This window comes from Penicillium odoratum (assembly GCF_028828045.1).
Source record: "Penicillium odoratum strain IBT 22623 chromosome Unknown utg000003l_segment0_segment0, whole genome shotgun sequence".
Lineage (NCBI taxonomy): Eukaryota > Fungi > Ascomycota > Eurotiomycetes > Eurotiales > Aspergillaceae > Penicillium > Penicillium odoratum.
Window position 1 is genome coordinate 1841879 of NW_026643145.1, and position 26719 is coordinate 1868597.

Consider the following 26719-nt stretch of genomic DNA (forward strand, 5'->3'; position numbering starts at 1 on the left):
ACTTCGGATCGCCGAGGGCTGCATTGATTCCCGACTTCAATGTAGTGCGCTAGTCGCCATGGCCTCTCCGAATTCCCTTTCATCCGCACACCACAGCAGCCTGTACCAACAATCCCGACCGGTGACCCGATCCGCGGTTTCACGTCCCGGATCCAGACGGGCCTCCCCAGCCCTACAGCACGCGGGCTCTAAAAGCTCTCTTTCCCGACACTATTCCGGCGACAGTTCTGATGATGAGGTTCCCGAGCCAAAGTTCAGCGCATCGGTCAAAGCGCTTTTGGATGGAGATGGATTAGGATCTTCGCCTCATCTTCAGAAGGGACATGCGGCATATGAGCGACGTGCGGCTGCGATGGGATCAAGACATAGCAGCCAATCACCCCGGAATTCATCACCCCACGACAATTCTACCGGTAGTCCAGCACCGCGGGTCGTTCGCATTGGCAGCGTCTCCAGGTTTTCCCGCGAAGGTTCTCCGCTTTCCAACAGCTATACTGCCGAGCCGGAAGCGCAAAACCGTCACGATAACTTTAAAACTCCTGCGCCACGACCGCGAAGTGTTCGAATCAATGCATCGCGCAGTATAACAAGGTCGCCGTCGTCCGTGTCGCCGTCTTTGAATCGTTCCTCAGAACGGAACTCGGGCGATGAGTACGGGAGTGGTGATCGGTCTGATAGCGACCGGAAATCACATTATGAAGATGACCCTGTGTCCAGATTTGGCACTGCCTCAGCTCTACGGAATCGCAATGGGGATGATTTCGGTCCTCAGAGCTCTCTGCGAGTCAAGCGGGTGGGGCGACTTACTGGGACTTTTCTCAACGGACCTGCTCGAAGGGGAGTTTTGCGCCGCCAGAGTGAAGAGAACAATGAAGATAATTATCTGCTCAATGATGGCTTGAAAGAGAACGAAGAACCCGACTATGAAAATATCGAGCAGCCACATCGAGACACTGCGAAGCCATCATCACCTAAGGTTTCATGGGCAGATCCCAGTCCACCACAGCAGAGTGAATGGCGACTACCCGAACGACCTGCAAATACAGTGCGGAATGATGGTCCTTTCTCAAGGCCATCTTCCCCCAAATCCTATGAATCCCAATCAAAGTCCACCCCAGCATCATCGGAGCAGTCTTCGAGACCATCCAGCGCAAGAGACCAACCCGCCTTTAAAGTTCCATCGTTACCTCCTCTGCCCTCAATCAGGGACCAGGAGAACGAGCCACCGCCAACTTTTAGAAGGACAAAGCCACAGGGCTTGAATGTGCTAGATAAGCCGGACAAGTTATCAGCTATGTACGAAACCGAAAAGAAAGAAGTTGCCGAAATACCCGGAAACTCACAACGCAAGATTCTTGCTACTAGAAGTAGTAACACACCTCATCGAACCGCGCCCCCGCCCCCGAAAATGTCTGTTCTCGAGACTGCAACGGCGACTGGTGGTGCATCGACATCACAGTCGCGAAAGAAGCGAACACAAGTATCGATCAACGGCAAACATTTCACTCGGCTAGATTGCATCGGCCGTGGTGGCAGTTCCCGTGTCTATCGAGTGATGGCCGAAAACTACAAGATCTTTGCGCTAAAACGAGTAAATCTGGAAGATGTTGACCCGATCACTCTCACTGGCTACAAGGGTGAAATTGATCTGTTAAAGAAATTGGAGAATGTGGAACGTGTGGTGCGCTTGTTTGATTGGGAACTCAATTCTGACAAACATTCGCTCAGCGTTCTCATGGAAATCGGTGAATCCGATTTGGAGAAGATCCTCACATACCGTCTCAATGCCGAAGATGCTGTCTTCGACATAAACTTCACTCGTTTCTACTGGAAGGAGATGCTGGAGTGTGTCCAGGCTGTTCACGACTACAACATCGTCCACTCCGATCTGAAGCCTGCCAATTTCCTAATGGTCCAGGGACGCCTGAAACTCATCGACTTTGGTATTGCCAACGCCATTCAAGACCATACTGTAAATGTCCACCGAGAACAGCAAGTTGGAACACCAAATTACATGTCTCCCGAGGCCCTTGTTGATTCTAACGCATCCCTTGGGCTGCCTGCAAGTGTTGGTAAGGTGATGAAATTGGGCAAGCCCAGCGATGTTTGGAGTCTGGGTTGCATTTTGTACAAAATGGTCTATGGCCATCCACCATTTGCCAAAATCGCCAAGTATTATGAGCGTATTATGGCAATCCCCAACCCCCGTGTACAAATCGACTTTCCTACTCATGGTGTCGGTGGGGTCACTGTTCCCCCTGGGTTGATTCGAACCCTGAAGCGTTGTTTGCAACGTGACCAAACGCTTCGACCAACTATTGAAGAAATGCTCGGCCCCCGAGACCAATTTTTGCACCCCGATGCTCAACTTGAGGGCGCCCTTCCTGTCACACAAGATATGCTCGGTCGCATCCTCGCCAATGTCGTGCACCACTGCAAAGCACGTGGCATTCCCAAGGAAGAAGAGCTTGCTGCATGGCCAGCCGGATTCTTTGCAAAGATCAAAGCAGCCCTGGAAGAAGAAAATCCTTGACACACCTGACTGGTAACCCTTTCCTTTGTCTTCATTATTTGTGATGGGCTCTATGCCTTGCCTGCTTGTTTTTCTAGAACGACTTTATGACCGGTGTTTTACGAGAGCTTCATTGATGCAGCGGATCTGGCTGACATCTATCCTGCCAACTTTCTTTTTCATACCTTCTTGCGGTTCCCCTTTGATTACTACAACCACTGCCAGTTAAGCGATTCAGCGAACCCCGAGGGGTTTTACTTCTGTATATGATTTTGGATACTTTTCCCTCTTGCATTGGAATATCGACTCTGGCTATCGGCCTTATTGGACTTTGGAGTTCATGTGTTGGCTCCAGTTTGGTTTACGACGTTTAATTGACAACCCTCTGAATCTCGCAATTTCCTACGCCTTACTCGTTAGTAATCTCCATCCTACCCCCAGAAGGTACCTTGATGTGATAATTAAGTAGTGCAAAGCTTGGTGTCTCTCGTCATGAAATAATTGCATGAATGTATAACTATTTTGGTCTACCTAATCCACGGAAAACCAAAGCATGCAGGATACTTTTCGTTCAAAGACCAGATAGATATTCAGAAAATGCGCCAGAAACACCAAAGTAATAGCATGGTCTACATCAACCGTATGAACCTCAAGAATCAATAGTAGTGCCCAGGACACGGTGGTATCGGAGACAGACAGTGTCTGTCAGGAGTGATGAACAAAGGAATGGTGGGCTCGTTTCAAGATCGACGTTTTAGACAAGGAGGACACTGATGAGGAGTTAGTAGACTATTCAAGAGCTAGCAGTGGATCAAATATCACTTACGCATTGACACAACCGTCGTTTTCAGGGCTGCAGAGCAGATGTTAGTATGCATTTATGCCGTAAACTTTTGATAGAAACTTACACATTGGTAATCTGGGCCCATTTACCCCAGACAACCTTACCACTGGTAGTAACGAGACCCAACTCAGAGACGTTGACCTCGATAATGGTACCCTTGGTCAAGACACCAAGCTGAGTATATAAGGGGTTGGAGGGGTTTTTCTTGACCGAAAGAATGGGAAGTTGGACAGTGACACCCAATTCGGGGCTGGAAAAGACTGTTAGCATGAAAAATTCCATCACCCTGGAAATAAAGAGACGTACTGAGTGACATTGGCCTTCTTGTAACGCAGACCCATAGGACGAATGAATCGCTCATACTTGACAGGTCGACGAGTGAAGTCGTTACCAACAAAGGTAGGCTTGGTAATCATGCGCTTCCACGACTTCTTGTGAGTCTTCTTTCCGGTGTTGATAACCTTGAACATCTCCTCCTCACTGATACCCTTAACCTTAGGCAGAGGGACAGCAAACTTAGCAGCCTTCTCTGAACGCTTATCCTTGATAGCACTGGACAAGGCCTTGGCATTGGTAGCCTGCGAACGGTCGAGCAGGTACTGGGGCAAAGGAGTCTTGGACGGCTCGTCGGGAGCAGCAGACTTGACGTTCTTCTCCTCTTGCGCCTTAATGCGTTTCTTCATCTGGATCTTCTCCTTGTGGCGCTTCTGCTGGTACAGCTTGGCCCTCAGACCAGTCAGGTTCTGGGCATCGTAGGAGGCCTTGTGGCCTTCACGAGCCTGGCGCTTGCGGACGCGCTCATCGTGGTCGAGACGCTTACCGTGCTGCTTTTGCCAGCGCTCAATGTACCTGGTAGTTGTGGGTTAGCTGTGAGTTTTATCGGACGGTTGGCGGGGAGAGGGTACGGACTCGTTCTGAGGCTATAAGTGGGAGAAATCGATTAGTTGAATTGTTCAGCTCAAAGAGGATGTGGTTTATGATTCAGGGACGTACCATGATGAATACAGAATGAGCAAAGAGGGTGGGGTGTTAGAGGTGGTTTGGACTGCGAAGATCTAATCGCAGCCGAAAAAGTTGTTTCGGCGGCAGAGATAGTGATACACGTGACTTTCTTATCAACACTGAACCCACTGAACCATCAAGCACAAATGTATGTGGAAATTCAGTTCAACCAAGTATAATTGTTACAAAAAGCCCTCGAGACTGGAAAGAGCTCCCAATTATCTTTTACATATAGCGGTATAAATAATTTTAATGTACGTCAAATTTCGACCTCAAGATCTGTGAATACTTCAACACGTGACTCTACGGGCGACGAAGCGGCCACACGCGCAGAATCTGATTTTCTCGAAATAGGAAGCCGCTTTAACAACGAAAGTCCATCAAGATTCCAATTTCTCCCGCAATTCGTCTTTCACAGGGAAGGAATCCATCACCATGTTCTCCCGCTCAGTATTGCGGAGTCTTACCTCCGATCTGCGCTTGTCAGCACCCTTGATCTCAGCAACTCCCCTTCCGCAACGAGCTTGCCTTCACCAAACGGCATGGCTCCGGAACTCGCAACAACAAGCCCAGACCCAATCCTCACCTCTTAATCCCGAAACCCCCTTGGCCGCCACCCCCCGCGCACAAGACTCTATCTTAGAGACCCAGCAAGGTTTCCAGGCATCTTCCGACAACTACAAACCACGCAATGATATTCCCCTCTCCAAGCAGCCCGTGGCTCCGACATTCGACTCCCCCCTTGAAGTGACCAAGTCCCTCATGTCGCAACTTCCTCACCTCGTCGGCCAAAAACCACACTACGTTACCGCTGAGCTGCACGCCCGACCCTTCCTCTTAACGGAAGGTGACGAGATCCGTCTCCCGTTCCTCATGCCCAAGGTGAAGACCGGTGATATTCTCCGGTTCAACCGGGCTACTGCCCTTGGATCCCGTGATTTTACCATGAAGGGCGCCCCTCACATCGACGAGCGACTGTTTGAGTGCCGAGTCCGTGTTACTGGCGTGGAGTCGGAGCCGTTGCGCATCAAGGAGAAGACCAAGCGGAGACAGAGACACACAAAGCAGGCTCGGAGCAAGCACCGGTACACTATGATGCGTGTTATGGAGGTGCGGGTGAAGAGCCCGGAGGAGCTGTTGCAGGAGGGTGCTGTGGTAATTGAGGATGCACAGGATTCTCCTCAGATCGAGGCGCGGTCATGAGTTGGTGACTTGCCCTTGCAGTATATTTGTACAGATAGATGGAATTTGGCTGATCATTTGCATGCATTGTATTCTATATCATCTTTTCTTTGAATCTTACCAAAATTTATTCGGATTCCCGATCATTCCTACGTGTCAATGTGTTTGAACTCCATATTCTTTCTATTCATGGTATCATTAATTCGTTATTGCTATGTCTAGAATATGTCATGCAAAAGACTCAGGCCGATGCTGCAAGTCTACAGAAACAGACGTCTCCACTGTCTGTTGAGAGAATGATCTATCATGTTCGCTTTGATCCATGATACGCTCTTGAATGGGAGGCTCTTCAAGTCCCCAGGCGTTCTCTTCGTCCATAGGACCCGCTCGGCAAGACAATATAGTTTGCTTTGGGAAAATTGACAGAGTGCTGTCTCTTTTTATTGTGTCTTTCTTAAAGCTACCAGATAGCCACCTGAAAAGAGGTCGCATGGTTGGCAGACAAGCACAGATAATCCCGACAGATTGTTCAATAGAAGACCAGGTGGACGGTCCAATGGTCTTATAAGTGCCATCTCCGAGGTTATCATAATCAAAGCTTATCACTCGAAAAATAGACACGAAGCAGACACTGTCAAGGATCAGTAAACGTACACACCTCTCGGAATTTTAAAGAGAAGACTTACAATGTTCCCATAAGAAAAATACCAGTTAGGATCAGTTTTTGCCGCACGCTTGTCTGTAATCGCCAAGCCATGGGATAAGGAAGGCAAAGAACCAGGACCTCAGTAACGATATTCGCGATACCATTCCAGCGCCCAAATGCACCAATACTGATGCATCTTCCAGGGAGGTTGGGGGTCCACAGTTTGGCGATAGGCCAGCATTCAAAGATAATGCAGAGAGTGCCAGCCATCCACCATGCGCCAACGAAGATTCCAGACACCCACAGGACCCAGCGAAAGCCCCGAACCACACCAAATATGCGGTGGTATAGAAGAAGTAGAGAGGTTTTGGTGAGAGCGGCATTGAGAACGTATAGTAATTGAATCGCGATGAACATCTATTTGGATTAGAAATAGAACGACCGACGAGAGTAAGTATTCATACCTTTCCAAACCCTTCAACCTGATCCGCACGAAGGGAATGAGCATCGGGACCATAGTAGTCCATCGAAATCTGCGCCCACCGTAGAGAGGCTATAACCCAACTGACGACCTAGAGATCAATGTTAGCAACGTTGGAAACGAATTTCACACATAGATTAAACTCACTAACGACATGGCAATAGTATAATCATCCCACCAAAACCCCGCGTCAGAGACATGGCGAGCAAGGAACCTCAGAATCACAGCAAGAGTAGCAGGGACAATAGTCGTAAGAGTTCCCACGTAAATATGCCAGGTAATATCATCAACGCTCGACTGAGTTGACTCCATGCAGGACGAACCAACTTAGTGCATGAATGATCTTAAATAAATGACAATCCATGTCGGTTACAATCCTTATATATTCAAATAAAAATAAAAAGGTTCAACGGCATCGCGCATCTGACGGCTAAATTCTACATAGATTGGACCCGAGATTGAGCCACTGAGCTGAGCCCCGCTGCTTACCGATGCGGCGTTCGTTCGGCCGGGTGGGCTCTGTCATTGAATGCATAAAGTCGGTTTGCCGCTCCGGATGGATCTGTGACGTCGATGCTTGTCGCATAAACGGCAACCATGCTGATTTATGCTGATGGAATCTTGGGGATTACTTTCGGGATCTAGATGGGGCGATCTGATAGATCATGCACGTATAATGGTTTGGTGGATTTTTGAGGCAGGAAGGGAATCGTGAGTTGTGCTTTGACTTGAGGAGTGACTTGAGGAATTGGGTTCGTTTTCTACTAATTGAAACGGAATCATATGAAAATGCTTGATTAGACTGTGTATTCACTAGCTTAGTCGGAATCCGGGGGATACACGCTAAGAATATCTCCACTGTCCCCGCTGGTTTTCCCTGCCAAAAATCTTGATGCCAAGAGAAAGTCTATGATGCTTTCTACGTCGTTCCATGGATATAAGCAAATGGCCTGGACATTTTGGGCACGTCATTTACGATTTAGGTAATAAGTCCGCCTATGAAAATGCATATTGAAGTATTAATAGTATAATATGAACTGTCGATAAATTATACTTGAGAAACACGCTTGCTACATTAGGAAAGTGCATATCAACATCAGGCCTCTAGAACTGGCCGTTACAGTTGTATTGCCCGCAATCCAAGCTCCCCCCTGCAATACTCCAAAGAGTTTGCCTGCATTTCGGCGTATAGATGAAACTCATCCGATATCAAGCATCCCAAGGAGCGCTGGAAACCATCCAGATCCGGTTCAGCACTCATTATAAGTTGCTTGGACTGAGAGACGTTGCCGAGATTGGAGTTGAAAATACCTCCTGCAGACAAGGGCAAAAAGTCTTCGTATGTGATAGGCTCATAACTCAAAACACCATTGTCTAGAAGCTCTTGAAGTGATACCGAGGAGTTTCCTAATTTGGAAACATCGTCGCTATCTTCCGATAGTTTCTCGCCCATCGGCGTTAAGCGATAACAAAAGTATGCCAGATTCTGCTCACGCAATGCCGGCAAGGTATCCGGGAACTCCTTGAAGCGATCCTCTAAAAGCAGTTCGTAGTCGTTGCCTTTGATCTGATTCTTCGCTGCTTCGGCATTAACTCGGTCTAGGATTTGGTCGTAGAGTTGGCGTCCCTTTCGAGTTAACGCATAGCCACGTTGCTCTACTTCGCCAAATCGAGCAGTGTGAGACCCTTTCACATAGTCCGATGTATCTCGAAAGTAGACTGTTTCTTCCAGAGCTTTGAAACTTGTCTGCCGGAGAAGAATCGGACATTCTCGCTTTGGAGGACCTTCGATCCGTTCTTTAGCGGGCATTCCGCGATCGACCATGAGTTGCTGCACGAGATCAATGTCGATAGTCCGAGGAGTCAAGTGATTGATATGAGAGCTGGGGAAAGAGACAACATCGGCGATAAGTGGATGCTCGGCTTTAAGCATCTGATATTCCTCTAGGGAAACAGTTGCCTTAGAATGCCACCGGAAAGTCTCAAGCCCATTTGCGATAAACTCAGAACACTCCGCTGAAGATAAAGATCCCTTTGCATCCACAAGCTCCAGGAGTGATAGAAGCCTTGGCGTGAAGATATTTCTCCTCTTCAGCGCCTGCTGTGCCAGTTCTCGTGTTCGTTCTGTCAAGAGATCCATCCTCAAAACTGTTGTGAAAACGCGGAATGGGTGCTCTGCGAGAGCATCGTGTGTCTTTGGTCGGAATGCGGTGGCATGCATAGGAAAGCCAGCGAGACTCAAGTCGTAATATCCCACTGGGTACATTCCCATGACGGCGAACATGCGTCGGATTGTGCTCAGCTCTTGTGATGTCCCTAGTCGGATAGCACCGTGTCTCTCTACACGGTGGCGTGAAGGCAGGATATCATCGGGATCGATGACATGTTTGCTCTCTGAACTTTGACTGGATTGAATAGCTTTTGCATCTGCTTCCCAGACCACATCGATAAGGTTCCCATATAAAGGTACTTCGCTCTTGTACATTTCAGAGAGGGCGTGACAGAATCGCGCACGTAGCGCATCTTGGTCCCATTGCTCAGTCATGGTGTATACAGTATGGATCGGTTCAAGGTTCTGGTTGATTTGCGAAGGGCTGTATTGCTTTGAGTATGTCACAAGTATGACTACAATATTCGAAATTTATCGATTTCAAGAAGGATGACCAACTAATAAAGGATAAATGCAGTCTTAGGGTATCTTTATATGATCTCCTTCCTACAACCCTCTGATAACCGTTATCAGTATCGCCGTGATTATCCGCCATCGGGATCCGTCGGAGGTGCCGATAAGCTATCGTATCGGGTGGATTAGCGTAGACATTACTCCATAGACAACCAGAATAAATGCGGGGAAACCATCTTGCCATTACCAATCTAAACCCAGACGATTGGCCTATGAGGGTATTGGTGTACCTCAACCAATAGGGTGCAGATCCGCGGGGACTCATGAGTCTCGGAAGTGCCGTATCACGAATTTAAGCATCTGCATTTTGAGAGATTATATAACAAGTCAATTTATCATCGGTTCAGGGTTGGATCCCTCACTAACCATTTCTTTTAAACCAATTTCCGATGATATAGTTAATTGATGAGCTGTATTAGGATGCTCGCCGTAGTATACCACCCATGGGACTAGAAAACTTGCTCTTCGTGCAACCTGAATAGACAGCACTTCTTTAATTCGAGTACCATCGGTCTAACAGAATCAATATGATCGAGAAAAGCGTCTAAGATATTTATGGACAGCCACCAACGCAATCATAGGTTCGTGAGTTGAGGAGTTGATGGAACTTGGTCTCTACTAGTAGAGATTGATCGTACGTTGTTTGGCCAAAGGAGCCAGGCATAACATAGCAATATATGAGCCATCGCTTTATTGAACATATATGCTGTCTGGAAAGATCAAAATACGTTGAAAGAGAACTAGCGGCAGCGGGCAGAGCTGTTATAAAATAAGCTACGTAGAACATAACAAGGAACAAAGAGACGGTAACGTACGGTATTGACAAGTAATTGGATGGCATGCAATGAAATGAATTAAGACAAGATTAGTTTACCGTAGTTCCCAGGATCCCGAGCTATGCAGTTGTCTAAAGTTGCTCATATGTAGTTATACTCCAGCTGGACTCGGTCGACATCCGTCGGATGTTCAGCTTCCGACGGAAGTTGGCGGCATGTATGTCATAGCTCTAAGCTCTCAATCCACCTTATTCTCCCTTTACTTTGCTTAAAATGGAAAAGAACGTATATGTATAGATTAGATTCAGACTCAATTGATTTCCAAGGAGACTTTAAACCGAGTTTCTTTTCTACATGCATATAGTAGAGCCCAATATCCCGTTCCGAGCAAACCCGATTATAGTCAATTCTGAAGCTTGAAAAACACCAAAAATGGCAAAGGTCAGAAAATAATCCTTAACTTTGACTATTCATGAAGATCCCCAGATCCCCAGGTTCCCCGCGATGAGATATTCAGATTGTTTTTCAAGTTTGCGGGGCGGATGAGGCTTCGGCAAATCACCTGGTTTGCTTTTCTGCGCCTCTTGCCCGCCACAACATTTTCTTCCACAGCATCCAAGGGTATAGTCACCCAATTTTCCTAGTACAGAATTCCATACAACTAGAGCTATGCTATGGACTCTTCCGAGGCCAAGTCACGGTGGCCTTCACAACGTCGTCTACCCCGAGCGTCGCGTGCTTGCGAAACCTGCCGTTCTCGCAAGACTAAGGTATGCATCACGTTTAATCTCACCCCACCCTTTAATTTGCACAAATATCCAATGTCAATGTTTGTTATCGTAAATTTGACTAACAATAATGATAGTGTGATCAAGCTCAGCCGTGCTCATATTGTGCATGTATGCTTCTGCCTTGACTATGCCTGAAGTCGCAGCGAACTGACAGAGTTAAGATCACTCATTTAACTGTGTCTACCGTACATCTGGTGGTAGAGGAACCGCAAGGCAACCTCATTCACAAAGAAAACGGGTTGCCAGAGCGTCACAAGAAAGGTCAGATGTTAATCCCCCATGCCATATCGATGAAAATGAACATATCCCAGTACGAAGTGATTGGCGGGGTTTTTTCTGACTGCGACACAGACATGATGATGTAAATCGCCATTCACCCTGGCCAGGGCATACCCCTTCGAAATCTTTCAACCCTCGTCAAGGTAAAACAACTTCCGGAATAGATTCGCCCGCCTCACTAGCCGGGCAAGTATCACGATCCTTTCAGCCAATCGGTCCCCTTGGATCGACTCCCGAGACACTCACAACAGCAACTGAACATGATGAAGAATATGATGAATCCGGTAAAAGGCCATCTTCACTTGATATGACATTCGAAAACTAACATTCCGGCTAGCACGTTCAGAGGTTGGCGACGCCGCAGGTAGAGATGGTCTAAGTGGAGTTAACCTCCATACCAAGGGGACTGAGTTCTATGGAAATTCATCAAACCTGGCATTCCTCGGAAACCTCTTCGCAAGGGCACAAAACCAATCTGAAGGGCGTGATCCAGTCATTCAAGATATCGCACCGAAAATCACAAGAGCACAGCCATCCTCACCTGAGAACAGATCCACATCGGGGAAATCACAGCTTTCTATTGTGAACTTGCTTTACAATGCTGACTACACAGGGCATCTTTCGCCGCAATCCTATACCGGCACAGAGGGTGACTCACACAGAAGCTTCTCATATGCAAATGCGCGGAGGAGTGAAGCGGGCCCTTCCGGTGACTGTGAGTTATCTAGCCACATCCTCTAAGGAAGATTCCTAATGGAAAGAAATAGCACAAGAAAGCGGTGGGTTGTCTGCATTATTCACCCGAATTTCTGATGGAGCACAGTTGGAAATCGAAAAGATTTTCATTGGAAGCTACTTCACAAATAAACACTACATTCACCCGATCTTATCCAAAGGGTCTTTTATGCGACGCTGCGAGCGTGAAGTATGGCCCTTTTCTCGAAGAGCCGGACTCTTTCGCAGTATCACGAAATTTGCAGGTCTTTACTTTGCCGTCGTTGCACTGGGTGCTATCAATGCTAGTCCGAATGAGACCGGTCTGTTGGATCATTTCCAGCAGCCTGCGGATCCGGAGGAAACTGTACCAGCTACTCATTTCTCTGCTCTGGACTTTGCGAAATTCTACTTTGAAATCGCAAAGGTGGCTCTTCGTGATATGTTTGAAAGTAGTTGTCTGGAGACGGCTCAGACATTGTTGCTTTTGGTATGTCCACCTGGAGACATAGCATCACGATGCTAATTGATTCAACAGAGTATTTTCCGGCAGAATTCCCTGCAGCCTCATAGCTGCTATATGTACAGTGGGATGGCTGTTAGAACAGCTGCGGCGATTGGACTCGCTTCGAGCATGTCTTCGTTACCGCCCAGTCAAAGGCGAGAGGCGAAGCGCACATGGTGGTAAGTAAATCAACGCCTAATCTGCTATGAAAATGCTGAACATTGAAAGGTGTATCTACTCGCATGAAATGTAAGTGTTCATGATCCAAACTTATCTCCAATGCCTAACTTCATACAGAGAAATGTCCTGCTCATCAGGTCGCCTGGATAGCATGAAAGAGCTAAAGTACTACCAGGTCTCTCTTCCCAAGCTCAAGGTAACAAAGACATTGATACCCCACCTCCTCATTCACGCTAACAGCCCTAGATCAATTACGGAGACCTCGATCCTGACGCCGAAGACAACGACGTAGCCATGATCCCAGTCATGGTATCCCTCGCACAGATAATGTCTGAAGCATCCCACCAACTCTACCACTCAGCACAACGCTCTCTAAGCGAAAAATCACGTCTAGCAATGATCCTCGACGCACGACTCCTGGAATGGAAAGCCAACATCCCAGCGTTCCTGACTCTAGACGCACAACCCCTCAGCGATCCAGAATGGGCGTTCAAACAGAAGCTCGTTCTAAGACTGAGTCAGTACTCTTACTCTTAACCAATCAACATAGATTAACTAATTCGAACTGACGAAAATCAGGATACTACAACACTCGCATCTTGATCCACAAACCATTCCTCGTCGCATCAACCACAAATGCCGAATCGAATGAGTTCAGACAACATATACACTTATGTCTCGAAGCAGCCCGGATGAGCATCAAAATGCAATACGAGTCCTTCATGCATCGTATCTACATCCGAACCTGGTAAGGCAACTCCACATCCAACAAGACTTTCTTCTACTCAGGTCCATCCCGCTAATCGAAAAAGGTGGTACAACACAACCTACGCCCTCTACGGCTCCATGATCCTCCTCCACCTCATCCTCTCCAATTTCCCCGGTCTACCAGACGACCTTATCGAAGACGTAGAGAAGTCCCTCGAGATCTTCTCTTCTATGGATGATATAATCGTAGCCCGACGCTGCGCCGAGATGCTCCGTGAAGTCCTCGATGTAGCGCGTACATGTCTTGCGCGCAGAAAACAGAGTGTAGCTCCTGTGCAGCCATTGTATTCCGCTGGACCCGAGGGTATGCGGGCGTCAATTGGGTCTGGCTCCCTTTCAAATTCTAATTCTAATGCTGGGGGTCCGTCTGGGGCTACAGTGAATGACTTGAGTGTACCGGTGGCGGTACCGCAGCTTTCGTTTGATGCGGCGCCTCTGTTACCGGAGCAGGGCCAGCCTGATGATGATTTTTTCTTTTCGTTATTTAGTCGGGATCCGCAGCAGCAATCTGATCGGACGAGGGCGGAGATGTTGGCTAATTTGGTGGATCCGTCTATTTTGGAGGATTTTGCATTTGGGGGGCAGGAGTTTTCGCTTTTTTGATTGGGAGGGTGATGATTTCGTTACATTATAGGGAAGGAGGTAGGTGTTAAGATCAATATTCAATCATAATTCATTTCATCCGATCTAGCTTTCCAAGCCGGGAGTGTCTATAACATAAGATCAATCCATCCAGTTCCAATAATCCGTTCAATCCGTCCCAAAAAGTGGGTAGTAGCTGTAAAGGTCAAACTCAAAGTATCCATCCCATATGCCAAATGCCTTTTGGTGAGGCGATACATGCAAGCGAATCCAAATTCAAAAAAAAAAGTCAAAAGTAAAAAATCAAAAGCGCTCAATCGAATTGAGAGTGCTTTCCTTGAAACGCCGGGGAATATGTCGTGATAAAGGTGAGGATGAAGATGTGTGTGGTTGTGTGTCGGAGGTAAGAGGGGAGGAAGGACTAGGATAGGCGATAGGAAATTCAAGGTCACATCATTAGAGACTCGTTCTCATCATCACTAATAGACGTAGCAGGAGAAGCCAATCCAGAAATAACCGAGGACGAAGGACCCGTTCCACCAGGGATACCATCCGGATCACCCATCGCCTCATCATAGGTCGCGGCATTCATAGGCGGCAACCGAGAAGTGGCCTGCTTAGACGAAGCCATCAGCTCGTCAATAGAAGGCTTCGCAGGAACATGCTTATCGAGCGCAGTGGCATTATCCAGACTCTCCAGAGCGAAGCCCATGAATGCCGCGTTCTTGTGACTAACGCTAAGAGTCCATCGGTACTCGCACAGCCGTAAGCGGTAGAACTCCGATTCCTCGGTTGTCGGCGCTGTGATTCGTAGAAGCATACCGAAGGAGCCGATGAGGGAGAAACTGGTACGTGCTGAGGCGGGCCAGAAGGAGCGCAGGTGGGCGGGGCGGAGGCGGTTGACGAAGTCCATTGCGGAGATGAGGCGGGTTTTAGCTGCGGAGCGGCAGATGTGTGCGAGGTAAGAGTCTGAACCGTCTGTTGCTAGGGAGCGGACGATGCAGCGGTGGAGGGTGATTTCGGTGGCGAAGTATGCGAGGTGGAGGGCGCCGTTGCGGGCTAGTTCGTCTGTGATTGTCTCGACTAGTTCGCCGCTGCCGGATTCCATCTTGAGCGCGGCTGGGAGGGAGGAGAACCAGTCTTTTAGTCGGATTTGTGCTGGTTTGGCTTTTTCGAGGATGATTCGTGTGCGCGCGTTTCCTGCGGCGTGGAAGTCTTCTGCTGCTTGGAGGGTGTAGAAGCGGTCCAGGATGTCGGAGAGGATGGTCGTCAAAGCGACCATATGGCAGAAGAGAAGGGGGCCATGGCCGACGGCTGCTTCGTCGTGTGGAGCGTGAGTACCGGACAGGAAGGCATCTGAGAAGTCCTGCTCCACAAGATCCTTGACAGTCCAGTTGAATGCGAAAATATGTGAGGGGCGGCCGTGCACGAGAGCGGACCACTTATCCTGCATATAAAGAGCCCAGGCGAGTCGTTTTCGCAGGCCCTTTTCCCAAGTCTTCATGCGCCAGTTCGTGCAGTCTTGGTGCAGACCTAGTTCGAAACCAGCAGTCACCAGCTGGCCGTTCAGTGACGACGTGGCTAGTGTCGACTTCTGAGTCAACAACAGACCCGCCTGAATAGTCGAGATACTTGGAAATGGTAATGAGTCGAGAAGCAATTTCAAAGCCGCGCTCTCCAAACGAGCAGAATCCGGTCGTCGGGCTGTCTGTGAAGAGGCACCGACATCCACAAACTTCAACGTCAATACATACACCGCGGCCAATAACAACGGTGATAGCTGGCGACGCTCCCGATATGACTGACGGAAAGCATCCTCCATCAAAATTGGAAAAGAAGGGTGCACGTGTTCGAAAAACTTCTCAATCAAGGTGGAGCCATAAGGAGCAACCAGGCTCTCAATGGCATCCAGTGACACGGCCTGCGAGTCACCAACGGGGACGGTATTGACGACCCGCATAAACGTGTGATCGTCTGCGCATCTCCGAATGCGGGAAGAAGATACCGAGAACTCATCATATTCATCAAGTGGTAAGAAGTCCAATAGCGCCGGTTCCAATTCTGTAGTGAGACCAATATGTTGAGTAGTCTGGTTGAAGAAGCCTGGGCGAATCATGGCGTGACAATGGCCCGGACGAGCCACTTCCTCGGTAGAAACTGACTGGACAGGGCTGTATAATGTCAGTATATGTAGCTCCATGACCTGCACTTGGGGCCCATTTCGGCATACCGTTTTGCAGGCTCTTCCCGAACCGACTCAGACAGCTTCCTCTTCTTTGTGGGGCCGTCTCCGGCCGTTAAGGTAAAAGTGCAATCCTGGCGATGGAAGTCGCACGAATAGCATTTGTTGACCATATCATTCATAGCGCATCGACTCTTTCTACGGAGACAGGCGTCACAGCTAGCTCCATCCCGCGATAGACGGGGTAAGGTCGAATTGACAGAGATAGGTGAAGGGGAAAGGTTGGGAGTAGAAGTCTGGGGTCGGCGGCGGTCCGGGGAATGGTGGGTTTGAGTATAAGGCGAGGCCGGACTAGCGGTCGAAGGCTGAATGGTAATGACAGTTGCCATTCTGGGAGAGCGGGAGATAAGAGGGGGAAAAGTGGGCAAAGTAAAATGTACAACGCAATCGGAGATAAAAAGAATAATTGATAGCGAATGGGCGAATCTCGTCACGTAAAAGGATATCTGGGGGGACTCCACGAAACAGAAACTCCGCAATCTTCAACCGGAGATCCGATATACAGAATATTATGATTGGGGACTAGAATTGGAAATGATCAGTTACTATTCGTTAAGATCTTTTGATCTGATTATAGATAAGAAGGAGGTGAAGGGGGAGGGGGACATACCTAGGGTTTGGTGATAATGCTTATCAAACGAAATAATAATAAAATGTTATCTCCGGATGATCCCTATATAAGGGTTATATCATATCAACCCAGTTGTAAGCTCCGTCTCATTCCTTTTTGAATAAAGTATTTAGGAAGGAAAAGAACTGGGAGAAAAAAAGGGAATGTGATGACATCGATATAGTATAAAGCCGTCTGGATTCCCGAGTTGACCCAGAAGATCGCCTTTTTCCTCTCGTAAGAGAATTGGAACTTTGGTTTCCCAATTATGACTAGGAAATTGTCACAGATAAGAACCTTTACTCTGATTGGATAACCTTGGACGAGCCTCCATCTTTATTACGTACTGATTAATACTCCTTGCTCAGCTGCCTTTATCCCCGGCCAAATATGTATAATAATTATTTTAATGAATTAATATTGGGTAAGAAATATGCAGGGATTATTATATCTGGGGAAAATGGGAGACGACGTCTTGACTAGGAATATCTTAGCTACGAATCATTTTGACCGATTTTCAAGCTAGAGAATAACAGAACCAATCAGGATCTTAGGATAACGGTCACGACCACCACCAATCATATTGTCCCTCAGGCAAATTTGTGGGGTTTGGACATGAACTGCCTTGATTATCAATCAGATGAGTTTAACTCGCCCCACGGAGTAATGGAAATTCCCCAGTTAACTTGCTCTAAAACGCTGATCCGGGTGGCAAGGGAATTCTTCGGGAATTGTTCAAAAAAGTCTATTAAAAGTCCCGGGAATCCTCCAGGGAAACACCTAACGCCGTAGCCATGCTAGTTCTGTTACCCAAGTTTGGGATTTGTAAACGGTCAACTGTCCTCCGATCTCTTACCTAATAGTAAACCCTTGCATCCACATCCACATGCTACTCCGTGAAATTGCGCAGCTTGGTCAACTCATCCAGCAACTCTTGCAAGTCGGCGTCGGAGATTTTGTTCTGGAGACTAGGAATAAGGGACTTGGCTTCCTCAGCATTGTCACAGCAAAGACTGCCTAAACATTCACCATATTAGCATGAACCCGCCTGGATATGCAATATGCAAACTGGGACTGAAAAGAAAACTCACCTAGCTGCGATCGCTCAAACATCTCTAGCTCCGTGTGCGAGTTCAACAACCGTTCCACTGCCTTGATGTTTTCCTCGTCCTTGAATCGGGCAAACACATCCAGGTAGTCCAGGGTCTTGGTCAGGTTCCTACAGATCCACCCCGCATCAGCAATTCAATTCGGTCTAGTCCGAGCTTCGGAGATGCACACTTACTCCGGCTCCTCGTACTTGTTTCCGCCTCGTCGCTTGTTTTCTAACACCTTGTGAATGACAAGTCGGGCCTCGGACAATGAGAGGGTGTGGGTGTGTTGATCCGCTCCCAGCTTCAGGGTTGACGCGGCTTCGAGTTCGCCTTGTGGCAGGACGCGCTGGCGGTGCGTGGCGGGGGGTAGTTGAACGCTCATTTTGGGATGGAACGGCTACCTCTCGTAGATTGTAGAAGTAGACGGAGGTTTGACGGCTGAATGCGAGATGTGAGATGCAAGATGAGGCTATCCATCTTCAAAGCGACCGCGATGAAACTGCTGGTGTCTTGCCGGCAGATCAAGGCGGTGAGCACAGACCGCTTCCTTCCCAATCGGGTAAGGCCCAGAGCCGGACATCCAGACTTGCAATGGATAATTACAAAGCTCATGGTCATGTGAGGGTATCTATGCATTGTTTTGTCTATGTAAACTTTTTGTATCTCTGAAAACGCCACTCATGCAATATGCCCTCCTTTACTTCCGGAAAGCAACCTCCGCCGGCAGTCGGAAACTAGCGCAGAACATCTGCTTGTTCGGGCTAACCAGTCGGACATTGTGGATAGCCAGTTCGATGGCTTGGTTACCCGTTCCGTCGATGCGATCCTCGTGAGTGATGGTATACCCAATGCGCTCCGACAACCGCTGGCAGATATCGATGTGGTCATCCACCTCGTTCTCAGAGTGACCCGAGAAGCAGTAGACATGAACCATAGGAAGAAGTTGAGCGGTGTTCGGGGCAAAAAGAGACTCGTGACCAGCGTAAACTCCCTGGAAAGCGTCGACGAACTCAATGGCCGTAGCAGGGAGATTCATCACGTAGTGGTCCACGATGGACGGACGGGTATACACCTCAGCTGGTGGCTCAGGCACCTCTTGACCCTCCTCAATTTTGCGTTTCTTATCGCTACGGCTCTTAACCTTGGGCTTAATAGAGACAGTGACCGGTTCCACCTCCAACAAAGACTTAGCTGAGGACTTGATAAACTCTCGGCCGTCAGAGTTGAAGGGCGTCACAAAGTCCTGAACTTTGTTGCGCGTAATCGCATCCTGCATCACCTCGTAACCATGCGGGTTCAGATCATTGGCCCACACAAAGATCTTCCTCTTGCCCGCAGGGACGGCAAAAGGTCCAACGCCAGCCATGACGTCGCAGACCATCTGGCCCGGCTTGAACTTGTCGACAAGTCGGCGGTGCTCGGTCTCCAAGCGACTGTTCCAGTATACACGGGCGTAGTCGAATCGGAATTCGCAGTCTTGCTCATGCTGGACAACATTGAGATCGTTATCGCCGATAAGCACCTCGAATGGGAAAGTGCGGAACTGGCTATGAGACCCAACATCTTCAATCTTGTTGATGACGGTGCGAATGGAAGGGTTCTTGTCTCTCAGAACCTCGGCAATGATGAATTTATACGGGAAAAATTGCTCGCGAAGGTTGAGGTGTGCTAGTCTCGTTAGTATCGAGGAGTTGGATCTGGCGCATCGGGCAGAAACCTACCAACATGCCCCACCTGCGTAAACCCTTGAGGCAGCTCTTGCAACTCATCGTCTGGGAGAATAGCGCCAATTATCTCGGCTGCAAGGCATTAGCTGTCACATACTGTAGATCACCTAAGTATAGAACCCGTACCATAGGACCAGTAGTCATAATTCAAATCCAAGTCATAAGGCGTCACATCAACAGTTCCCTTCTCCACGAGCGCACTAATAGTCGGGGACCAAGTCGTTTTATCTGCAAAAAGACAAAGTTAACATCATCATCAAAGATCTCGACCGCACTGAAGCCGATGCAGGCAAGCAAGAAATCAAACCCACCATCAGCCTTCAAATCCCCCCGCAGCAAAAGGGCCTTTTTCACTCCATCCGCCTCTTGCACATCGCGCACAATATTCAACCGCGGCACAACCAGCAAGTCTCGCGCCTTGAGAAGCTCCGCGCGCACCTTCGAAATATCCGAGTTCTTGAAGATCTTGGCCGCGCTGATGGGAACAGTCTTGCGAAAAAATGACCGGTCAAGGGTGCGCATTGCGCGATTCACGGGTGGTCGGAACATTGTGGTGAGGTATTGGGGAACCTGCTGGCGCTCGTCGCTGGAAGACTCCATTGAAAGGAGGAAGTGGCCTGTGCACTGGTGAGTCGCTGGTGCAGTAGAATAAAGTCAGGCGTCGATAATGGATTTATTTCCTTATCGGGCACGTGAGGTGCGGTTGTGGCTCGGGCGGTGATTGGAGGAGCGTCGCATCTACATAAGGTCTGCAAAACCGAGTATATTCAAGGATCGGAAATTTACTGTAAGTCTGAAAGAGATCCGGTTATAAATTGATCTTCATGAGAAAAATTGAATGTCAATCAGGTGCTTGAAGTATGTTTTTAGCTGCTAAAAATCGCGAAAAGCAGAGTCGTAATATCGTAAAAGATGTCCTCAAGACACAATAAAGCCCCGAGATTAGAGATTCAAACTGACAACCAGCATCAGCGTTTGAAGGAACTGATCATGCTTTGGTCCATTTCACTTTGAGCCTTCAAGTTCGTGTTCCTCTCCTTCAGCTCCACAATCTCTTTATCCTTCTTCTTAATCGCCTCCCTCAGCATATCCCTTGCACGAACCACACCTTTCAACTTTAAACCTTCAAGATTAATCCGTGAAATCACCTCATCCCTCGCCCCATTCGGAATGACCACCTCGTGTTTATCGAAAATCGCCATTAGTTCCTTCGCCAGATCCGAAACCTCGGATCGGGAGTCCGCACCGAGGACATCGGCATCACGGTATTTCTTCGGAGTGGGTGTCATGCATAGCTCAGCCGAGGAGGGTGGAATCCTAGATGAGAACGGTGAGCTAGGCGTTGCAAGGAAAGGAGAGGTGTGGGCAGAATTTGGCTGGTCATCTGCATGGTCGAATAGCTTGCGCTTCCCTGGGGACGTGTTTCTCGGGGTGCGGGGTGCTTTGGACGGGGAGCCGGCATGGAAGTTAGGTTGCGAGACGAAGGATTCTTCAGCGCACTGGCTTGCTTGTGCAAGTTCGGCGTTGTCGTCTGAGTCTACGTCCCAGCTAAACTCGTCGGTGTCTTCGGCCATCATGCGAGCTTTCGGAGTCATTGAAGAGGTGGGGGTGGGCTTGGAGGCGGACTGGCGTGGTGGGATGTCGATGATTCTGCGCTCGGTTTGGGGGGTGAGTAGCCCGTTTGAGTATTGTGTTAACTTCGTTGGAGTAGATGGGGCTTGAGTCCGAGGGTCAAGTTCAGAGTCGGCGTTGGCCATGAGAACTTGTTTCTCTCGTTGCTCGCCATCTTCGCTCCATAGGAAGAATCCGCAGCGTTGGTTCTGCGGTTTTTGACATGTATAGACTGTATTCGATGGATTAGCGGGTGGAATAAGTTAGACGAGTGACACTTACACCATCTTCCCCGGTTTGGTCCTTCCTTCTTCACTTGAAACCTGATAGCTCGCTCTCGGGTTGGGCAATTGCAGTGCCAAGCGTTCTCTTTGAATAGACCGTTCAAGCGGGCCGCAGTGCGGGGCGAGATTGGAGATTTAAACTCTCTTTTAGGTGGAGAAGACATCTTGGAGTCTCAAATGCAAAGCGATGAGAGAAGTTGAGTTGAGAACGAATTGAGTACAAAGAATCGTCACCATGGAAACACTTATCACGTTATCTTATCATCTTATCGTAAGATAAGTAAGACAAACGCCCCCGCATTAACCAAACTTGTCATGTCTTACAACGCCTTGACATGAAATCTTTTTATAGGTTCGGTAAGACAGGCTAGATATGGACCTAGCTTGAAACCAAGTGGTTACTCCGTACAGTGACATAGGTGGACTTCAGCCCCAATGTCGTCATACCATCCTCGTCAAAAGACGGGGCTGAATACCCACACATCAAAAAGCTTCCAACCCCACCCAGTCCACTACCAACAACTATAAGCCTCCATGAAATCAGCAAAGAAAAGACCCCGTCTGACCGGTTCAATATCTAACATGAAATTGGCGAGATGTCTGAACAATACGCACAATGCCTGATGGATCTCCCAAAAGAACTCTTAATCCATATATCGTCCTTCCTATCAAAACCATCGGACCTCAATGCCCTCTGCCGCACAAATAGCATATTCAACAATCTCCTCACAAAGCTCCTCTACCGCCTGGACGTCCACCAAGCTCGCAAAGCCCTCCACTGGTCTGCAAAACACAACCACTCCTCAACGGCAGCAAAATCTCTCTCCGCAGGCGCAGATCCACAATCAACCTCAGACTTCGAACCCCATATAAAAGGCTGCACGCCACTCCTCCTAGCAGCCTACCACGGCAGCATCGCCGTCCTATCCCTCCTACTACAAAATGACGACATAAACTTCAACCCTAATGCTCGGGATAGGAAATATCTCCGCCCACCGCTCTCCTGGGCCGTCAAGCAGGGTCATCGAGATATAATCCGTGCGCTACTACGAGACGAGCGCGTGGATGTTAATCTAGAAGATAAGAACGGGGATACACCGTTACTAACAGCGGCTCATATATCTGATTGGGAAACTGTTTCTTTGTTGGTTGGTAGTGGGCGGGCGGATCCTAGAATACGAAATCGACAAGGCGCGACGGCGTTGTCGAAAGCTAGTCGCGATCGAGAAGCGGAGGGTGAAGTGGATTTATTATTTGCTGCACATCTGAGACTTATTCTTGATGGGTGTCACGAGGAGAGTCATGTACAACATGTGTTTCTTTATGCGGCTATTATGGGGCAATTGGAGATCGTGAGGTATCTTGTGCAGTTCTTTGGGGAGAAGTTGGATCCTAACGGTGGGGATCGGGGGTATGGACGGGGTGCATTCTCTATAGCGGCGGAAAGGGAGCAGATTGAGGTTGTGAGGTTTTTGTTGGGGTGGGAGAAGACGGATCCTAATTTGAGGGATGGCTGGCAGCATCAGACGCCGCTTTTTGTGGCGGCAAAGCAGGGGAGGGTTGGAGTTGTGGATCTGTTGGTGGAGAGTGAGAGGGTGGAGTTGGAGTTGGCGGATGTTCATGGGACTACGCCTTTGAGTGAAGCCGCGACGAAGGAAGGGAATGGAAGGGTTATCAATAGGCTCGTGACGGGGATTAGAAGGGCAGATCCGAATGCTAGGGATCAGAATGGAGAGACGGCGCTATATAAGGCCGCTGCAATGGGGCTTTTGGAGAATGTCAATGCCTTGTTAGAGGCTGGAGGTATTGATCCCAGCTTGGGGGACTCCGAAGGAAGGACCCCATTGGATATAGCGAAGGTCTATGGATACCCGCTTGTATGTAAGAGATTAGAAAGCATATAGCCAGTCTCATTGTATTAAATGGCCTCTAATGGTCTTATTTTCTATTATTCTCTAGGTATGGATCTCTTTGAAGCAACAGCGATAAGGTGTATCAGCGATGAAAGCAGCAACTAGAAATGTATGATAGCAAAAAAACCATCGCCAAGAAGGGAAGCAAAGATATCGAGTCTATTATTAGCAGGGCTCAATCGGCGAGCACATAGCGGAGCATGACCACGAAAGGATCAGTGAGCTTGAGGATTTCGGAGATCTCGGGCTTCACCGGCTCTCCCGCAGTTCGTCGAAGCTGGTCTTGCTTCTTGACCCGCCGACGTCGTTCAGAAGCAATGGGGTCATCCTCTTCGTCATCTTCGGTCCCTTCGTCAGACGAGTCAGATGCCTCATCAGAGATAGTGAGATCTTCCAGATCACCCTATTAAAAGTGTTAGATGAAACCAAAATACAGTGATATTCGTGAAACAAAACATACCTCATCAAGGCCAAAGTCGCTGCCCTTGAAGGTTGCAGAGCCTGGAATGGTTTCAGTGGTTCCTTCAGCAGCCATTTTCTGGCGAGTCTTGTTAAGATGCCAGCGCTTGCGATCCTCGTGCCACTTGATCAAGGCATTGATCTCAGCGAGAGCAACATCCCTATCAACCTGACCAGCGGCAGCAGCTCCCTGGAACATGGCGTTCATGTCCAGCTTACCACCCTTGGGCCCCTTGCGCAGGAAATCAAGGATCTCCTCAATCCAAGACATCAGAGACTGGAAAAGTCCATTGTCATGCTGGTGCACCTCATGAATAAACTTGTAAAAGTTATCCTGGTGTCGAGCACAAAGGTCAATAAAGGATTGGACTGTCTGGTTGGGGTCAGCAGAGGCATCTTGGCGTTGGGCACTCTCGATGACAGCAATGGCGTCGTCGGCGAATTGAGCGAAATCCGTAATACTGCTGTAGACGTTGGCAGATTTGTACACTCGGACAAGTGGTTCATAGAAGATGGTGAACAGGTCGCGAAACAGCTGAAGGGTGGTAGGTTCCTCAACAATGCTGAGCATCATTGCCTTATCGCGCTGGCGAGTATATAATTTGAGTAGTTGTTTCATGTTGGCAAACCATTGGGCCCCCTGCTGCATTTCCAGGTCGACATTGTCCACGGCATAGTTCCAGGCAACCCAGCCATTGAATACCTTCTCAATCTGCTCTGGGGTGAGCTCCGGTGACAGATTTTCAGAACGAAGAATGGCCACAATGAGGTCAACATCCTCAAGTTCAGCTTCTTGACGAATTTGATTCTTCGTACTCTCTTCAGCATTTACGAAGCTCTTGAGCTTTTCAGCAAGGACCTGATCTTCAACCTTGGCAGCCAGGGAGGAAATGGACTTCTGGAAGTCCTTGATGCTTTCGTTTAGAGTCAATGAGAAGATCCGCTGTAGCAGCGACCGTGATCCAAATGGTTGTGCTAAGAAAAGGTCGAGAACTCCCGACATGACGGCAGCAGGATTGGCGATGCGGATTACATTTTTCAACAATGTATATGGAACGAGCCCATGGATTCTTTTCGCCTGGGCAAACATTTCAGGAGAGTTATCCTCTGCAAGGAACAAGTGGTACACAGTTGCGGCAACCCTAATTTCAGTTAGTCAATGAAGTAATAGACATACTTTCCAACATACTCGATGCGAAGCCACTCAGCAAACTTCTGATATTGTGGACTGAGGTCTGCAATAGAGGGTTTCTCTCGAATCTCCGCGAAGAGCTTCGTTAGTCCATCTGTGTTCAATTAGTACATATCACATCAGCGCGTATCGGGAAGCATACTGCTCTCCACAATATCCCTCCGGAACTGCTCCATATAAACGTCCAACTCTGCCGCTCGCTGCCTTGCAATCTCATAGAATTTCTTTTGCTCTTCAATTCTGATAGCGTCCATTTTCTTTCGTTTTTGAACATCGATCAATTCTTCCTCGTTAAGTTTGATGGGCCTCGCAGTCAAAAATTCAGCCAGCGATTTCGACTCCGCAATGCGCTTATTCTGTAGAAGGGTGCGGAGGAATGCACGCAAAGATACCCGCTGCTCCTCGCGATAGAGAACAGTATCCCTTGATACATCACCGGATGCGCGGGGAGACTTTGTGGATCGAAAAGATGCCCGTGAAGCTGATCGATTGAGAGTCCCTCCAGGTGCCAAAGTGCGACCGGACTGTCCACTTAAGTCTTCAAAACTAGCATCCCGGTCGGAAGAGAGAGAAGAGACGGAAGAAGCATCGTCATCTGCCGAGCCGAACCAACTAGATGTCGTGGAAGTTTTGTTTTTGCGAGGGAGAGGCGGTAAATGCTTGCCCGGGAACTCAGTGCGCAGTCTCCGGTGGAGGTTGACAAACTCGCCATATCTTCTGCCGATGTGGTACTCTTCTTTGTCATCTCGACGGACTCGAATGAGGAATTCCTGCCAGGTCGTTAGCAAGCGCTCCACCTTTAAGTCCGGATAACTTACTGCGTGGGGATGGTATCGGACGGTCCGCTTGACAGAAGTCACCCGAACCGCAGCTACGTTTACATCCCAGGTGTTGATCGCGTTGCCCTCAGGCATGTTGACAAGTAGACCCTTCTCGTTGGCTCCACGCTCCACAACTTCCATCTCCGAGAACTGAATGCGCTCTTCATACCCTGACGCAGTCGGTACACCAGAGACCATCATCAGCTCCACGAGCTTCTCACACTTGCGAGCCAATTTCCGACGCTTTGTTTCCTCCAAACGATCTTCCGACGACGAGACATGCTTGTTAGCAAATGATTCTAGGAACTATCACGCAAAGCGACCGTTAATATCCATTCTTTTAAGCACTTTCCATTTCGCGAAGGGAGACCCACTACTTGCAGCTTATCTTGCCAGAATTGCTTCTCCTCGGCCTGGTTGAGAAAGGGGAAATTGCGAACATGATGCACGAAGATGTAGCGGAGAATTGGAAGCTCAGAGTCAACGGGAGCGACTTCACCGAATTCTGATCGAAATGGGGCACCGAAGCGCTGGAGGGCAGTTGGGGAGTTGAGCTCGGAGATTTCTCCGTGGACTTGGCGGGCAATGAGTTCGCGCTTAAGATCTGAGGATAAGAGCTGGTATTAACATATCGAGTTTAGAGATGTATGGGAGCATTCGGAATGTGAAAGGGGGCAAATATCTCACAGTGCTCCTGTTTGCCCGTCAAGATCTGTCCTGTTGGCGGGGCCGCATCTTGACCGGACATTCCGCCTTGATCGCCGTTGGGCAATGTGGGATGTGATTCCTGCATTTTTGTGGGCTTTGACAGAAGCGGGATG

The 26719-nt window shown here is 48.6% G+C and overlaps 12 protein-coding genes across 12 annotated transcripts; 4 read left to right on the forward strand and 8 right to left on the reverse strand.

Moving 5' to 3' along the window:
• Window positions 1–58: 58 nt before the first annotated feature.
• On the forward strand, window positions 59–2533 carry N7520_003948 (serine/threonine/tyrosine protein kinase MPS1; the record flags this gene model as incomplete). Its single annotated transcript, XM_057137883.1, has 1 exon — window positions 59–2533. One exon carries the CDS (start codon window positions 59–61, stop codon window positions 2531–2533), a length of 2475 nt encoding a protein of 824 aa, XP_056998348.1.
• Window positions 2534–3266: 733 nt separating this feature from the next.
• N7520_003949 (rRNA-processing protein NSA2) lies at window positions 3267–4352 on the reverse strand (the record flags this gene model as incomplete). Its single annotated transcript, XM_057137884.1, has 6 exons — window positions 3267–3282; window positions 3339–3365; window positions 3421–3606; window positions 3663–4205; window positions 4266–4276; window positions 4350–4352. The coding sequence occupies 6 exons, from the start codon at window positions 4350–4352 to the stop codon at window positions 3267–3269; spliced, it is 786 nt and encodes a 261-aa protein (XP_056998349.1).
• A 441-nt stretch (window positions 4353–4793) lies between these two features.
• On the forward strand, window positions 4794–5561 carry N7520_003950 (mitochondrial 54S ribosomal protein bL21m; the record flags this gene model as incomplete). Its single annotated transcript, XM_057137885.1, has 1 exon — window positions 4794–5561. The coding sequence occupies one exon, from the start codon at window positions 4794–4796 to the stop codon at window positions 5559–5561; it is 768 nt and encodes a 255-aa protein (XP_056998350.1).
• Window positions 5562–5768: 207 nt separating this feature from the next.
• N7520_003951 (uncharacterized protein) lies at window positions 5769–6979 on the reverse strand (the record flags this gene model as incomplete). The annotated part of the gene is made up of 4 exons (XM_057137886.1): window positions 5769–6171; window positions 6227–6603; window positions 6651–6758; window positions 6815–6979. The coding sequence occupies 4 exons, from the start codon at window positions 6977–6979 to the stop codon at window positions 5769–5771; spliced, it is 1053 nt and encodes a 350-aa protein (XP_056998351.1).
• An 805-nt stretch (window positions 6980–7784) lies between these two features.
• N7520_003952 (VOC family protein) lies at window positions 7785–9212 on the reverse strand (the record flags this gene model as incomplete). Its single annotated transcript, XM_057137887.1, has 1 exon — window positions 7785–9212. The coding sequence occupies one exon, from the start codon at window positions 9210–9212 to the stop codon at window positions 7785–7787; it is 1428 nt and encodes a 475-aa protein (XP_056998352.1).
• A 1583-nt stretch (window positions 9213–10795) lies between these two features.
• Window positions 10796–13966, forward strand: N7520_003953 (fungal specific transcription factor domain-containing protein; the record flags this gene model as incomplete). Its single annotated transcript, XM_057137888.1, has 12 exons — window positions 10796–10896; window positions 10992–11025; window positions 11079–11178; window positions 11361–11480; window positions 11534–11911; window positions 11964–12400; window positions 12449–12594; window positions 12644–12664; window positions 12713–12791; window positions 12842–13112; window positions 13175–13343; window positions 13408–13966. 12 exons carry the CDS (start codon window positions 10796–10798, stop codon window positions 13964–13966), a joined length of 2415 nt encoding a protein of 804 aa, XP_056998353.1.
• A 427-nt stretch (window positions 13967–14393) lies between these two features.
• Window positions 14394–16516, reverse strand: N7520_003954 (putative C6 transcription factor (OTam); the record flags this gene model as incomplete). Its single annotated transcript, XM_057137889.1, has 2 exons — window positions 14394–16116; window positions 16176–16516. The coding sequence occupies 2 exons, from the start codon at window positions 16514–16516 to the stop codon at window positions 14394–14396; spliced, it is 2064 nt and encodes a 687-aa protein (XP_056998354.1).
• A 1170-nt stretch (window positions 16517–17686) lies between these two features.
• Window positions 17687–18273, reverse strand: N7520_003955 (DNA-directed RNA polymerase II subunit RPB4; the record flags this gene model as incomplete). The annotated part of the gene is made up of 3 exons (XM_057137890.1): window positions 17687–17814; window positions 17889–18016; window positions 18083–18273. 3 exons carry the CDS (start codon window positions 18271–18273, stop codon window positions 17687–17689), a joined length of 447 nt encoding a protein of 148 aa, XP_056998355.1.
• Window positions 18274–18588: 315 nt separating this feature from the next.
• Window positions 18589–20218, reverse strand: trm5 (tRNA (guanine) methyltransferase; the record flags this gene model as incomplete). The annotated part of the gene is made up of 4 exons (XM_057137891.1): window positions 18589–19559; window positions 19613–19690; window positions 19745–19846; window positions 19930–20218. The coding sequence occupies 4 exons, from the start codon at window positions 20216–20218 to the stop codon at window positions 18589–18591; spliced, it is 1440 nt and encodes a 479-aa protein (XP_056998356.1).
• Window positions 20219–20586: 368 nt separating this feature from the next.
• Window positions 20587–21677, reverse strand: N7520_003957 (uncharacterized protein; the record flags this gene model as incomplete). Its single annotated transcript, XM_057137892.1, has 2 exons — window positions 20587–21461; window positions 21512–21677. 2 exons carry the CDS (start codon window positions 21675–21677, stop codon window positions 20587–20589), a joined length of 1041 nt encoding a protein of 346 aa, XP_056998357.1.
• Window positions 21678–22109: 432 nt separating this feature from the next.
• Window positions 22110–23417, forward strand: N7520_003958 (uncharacterized protein; the record flags this gene model as incomplete). Its single annotated transcript, XM_057137893.1, has 1 exon — window positions 22110–23417. The coding sequence occupies one exon, from the start codon at window positions 22110–22112 to the stop codon at window positions 23415–23417; it is 1308 nt and encodes a 435-aa protein (XP_056998358.1).
• Window positions 23418–23601: 184 nt separating this feature from the next.
• N7520_003959 (PX domain-containing protein) lies at window positions 23602–26691 on the reverse strand (the record flags this gene model as incomplete). Its single annotated transcript, XM_057137894.1, has 7 exons — window positions 23602–23829; window positions 23887–25027; window positions 25075–25171; window positions 25220–25847; window positions 25896–26204; window positions 26273–26502; window positions 26586–26691. 7 exons carry the CDS (start codon window positions 26689–26691, stop codon window positions 23602–23604), a joined length of 2739 nt encoding a protein of 912 aa, XP_056998359.1.
• Window positions 26692–26719: the final 28 nt, after the last annotated feature.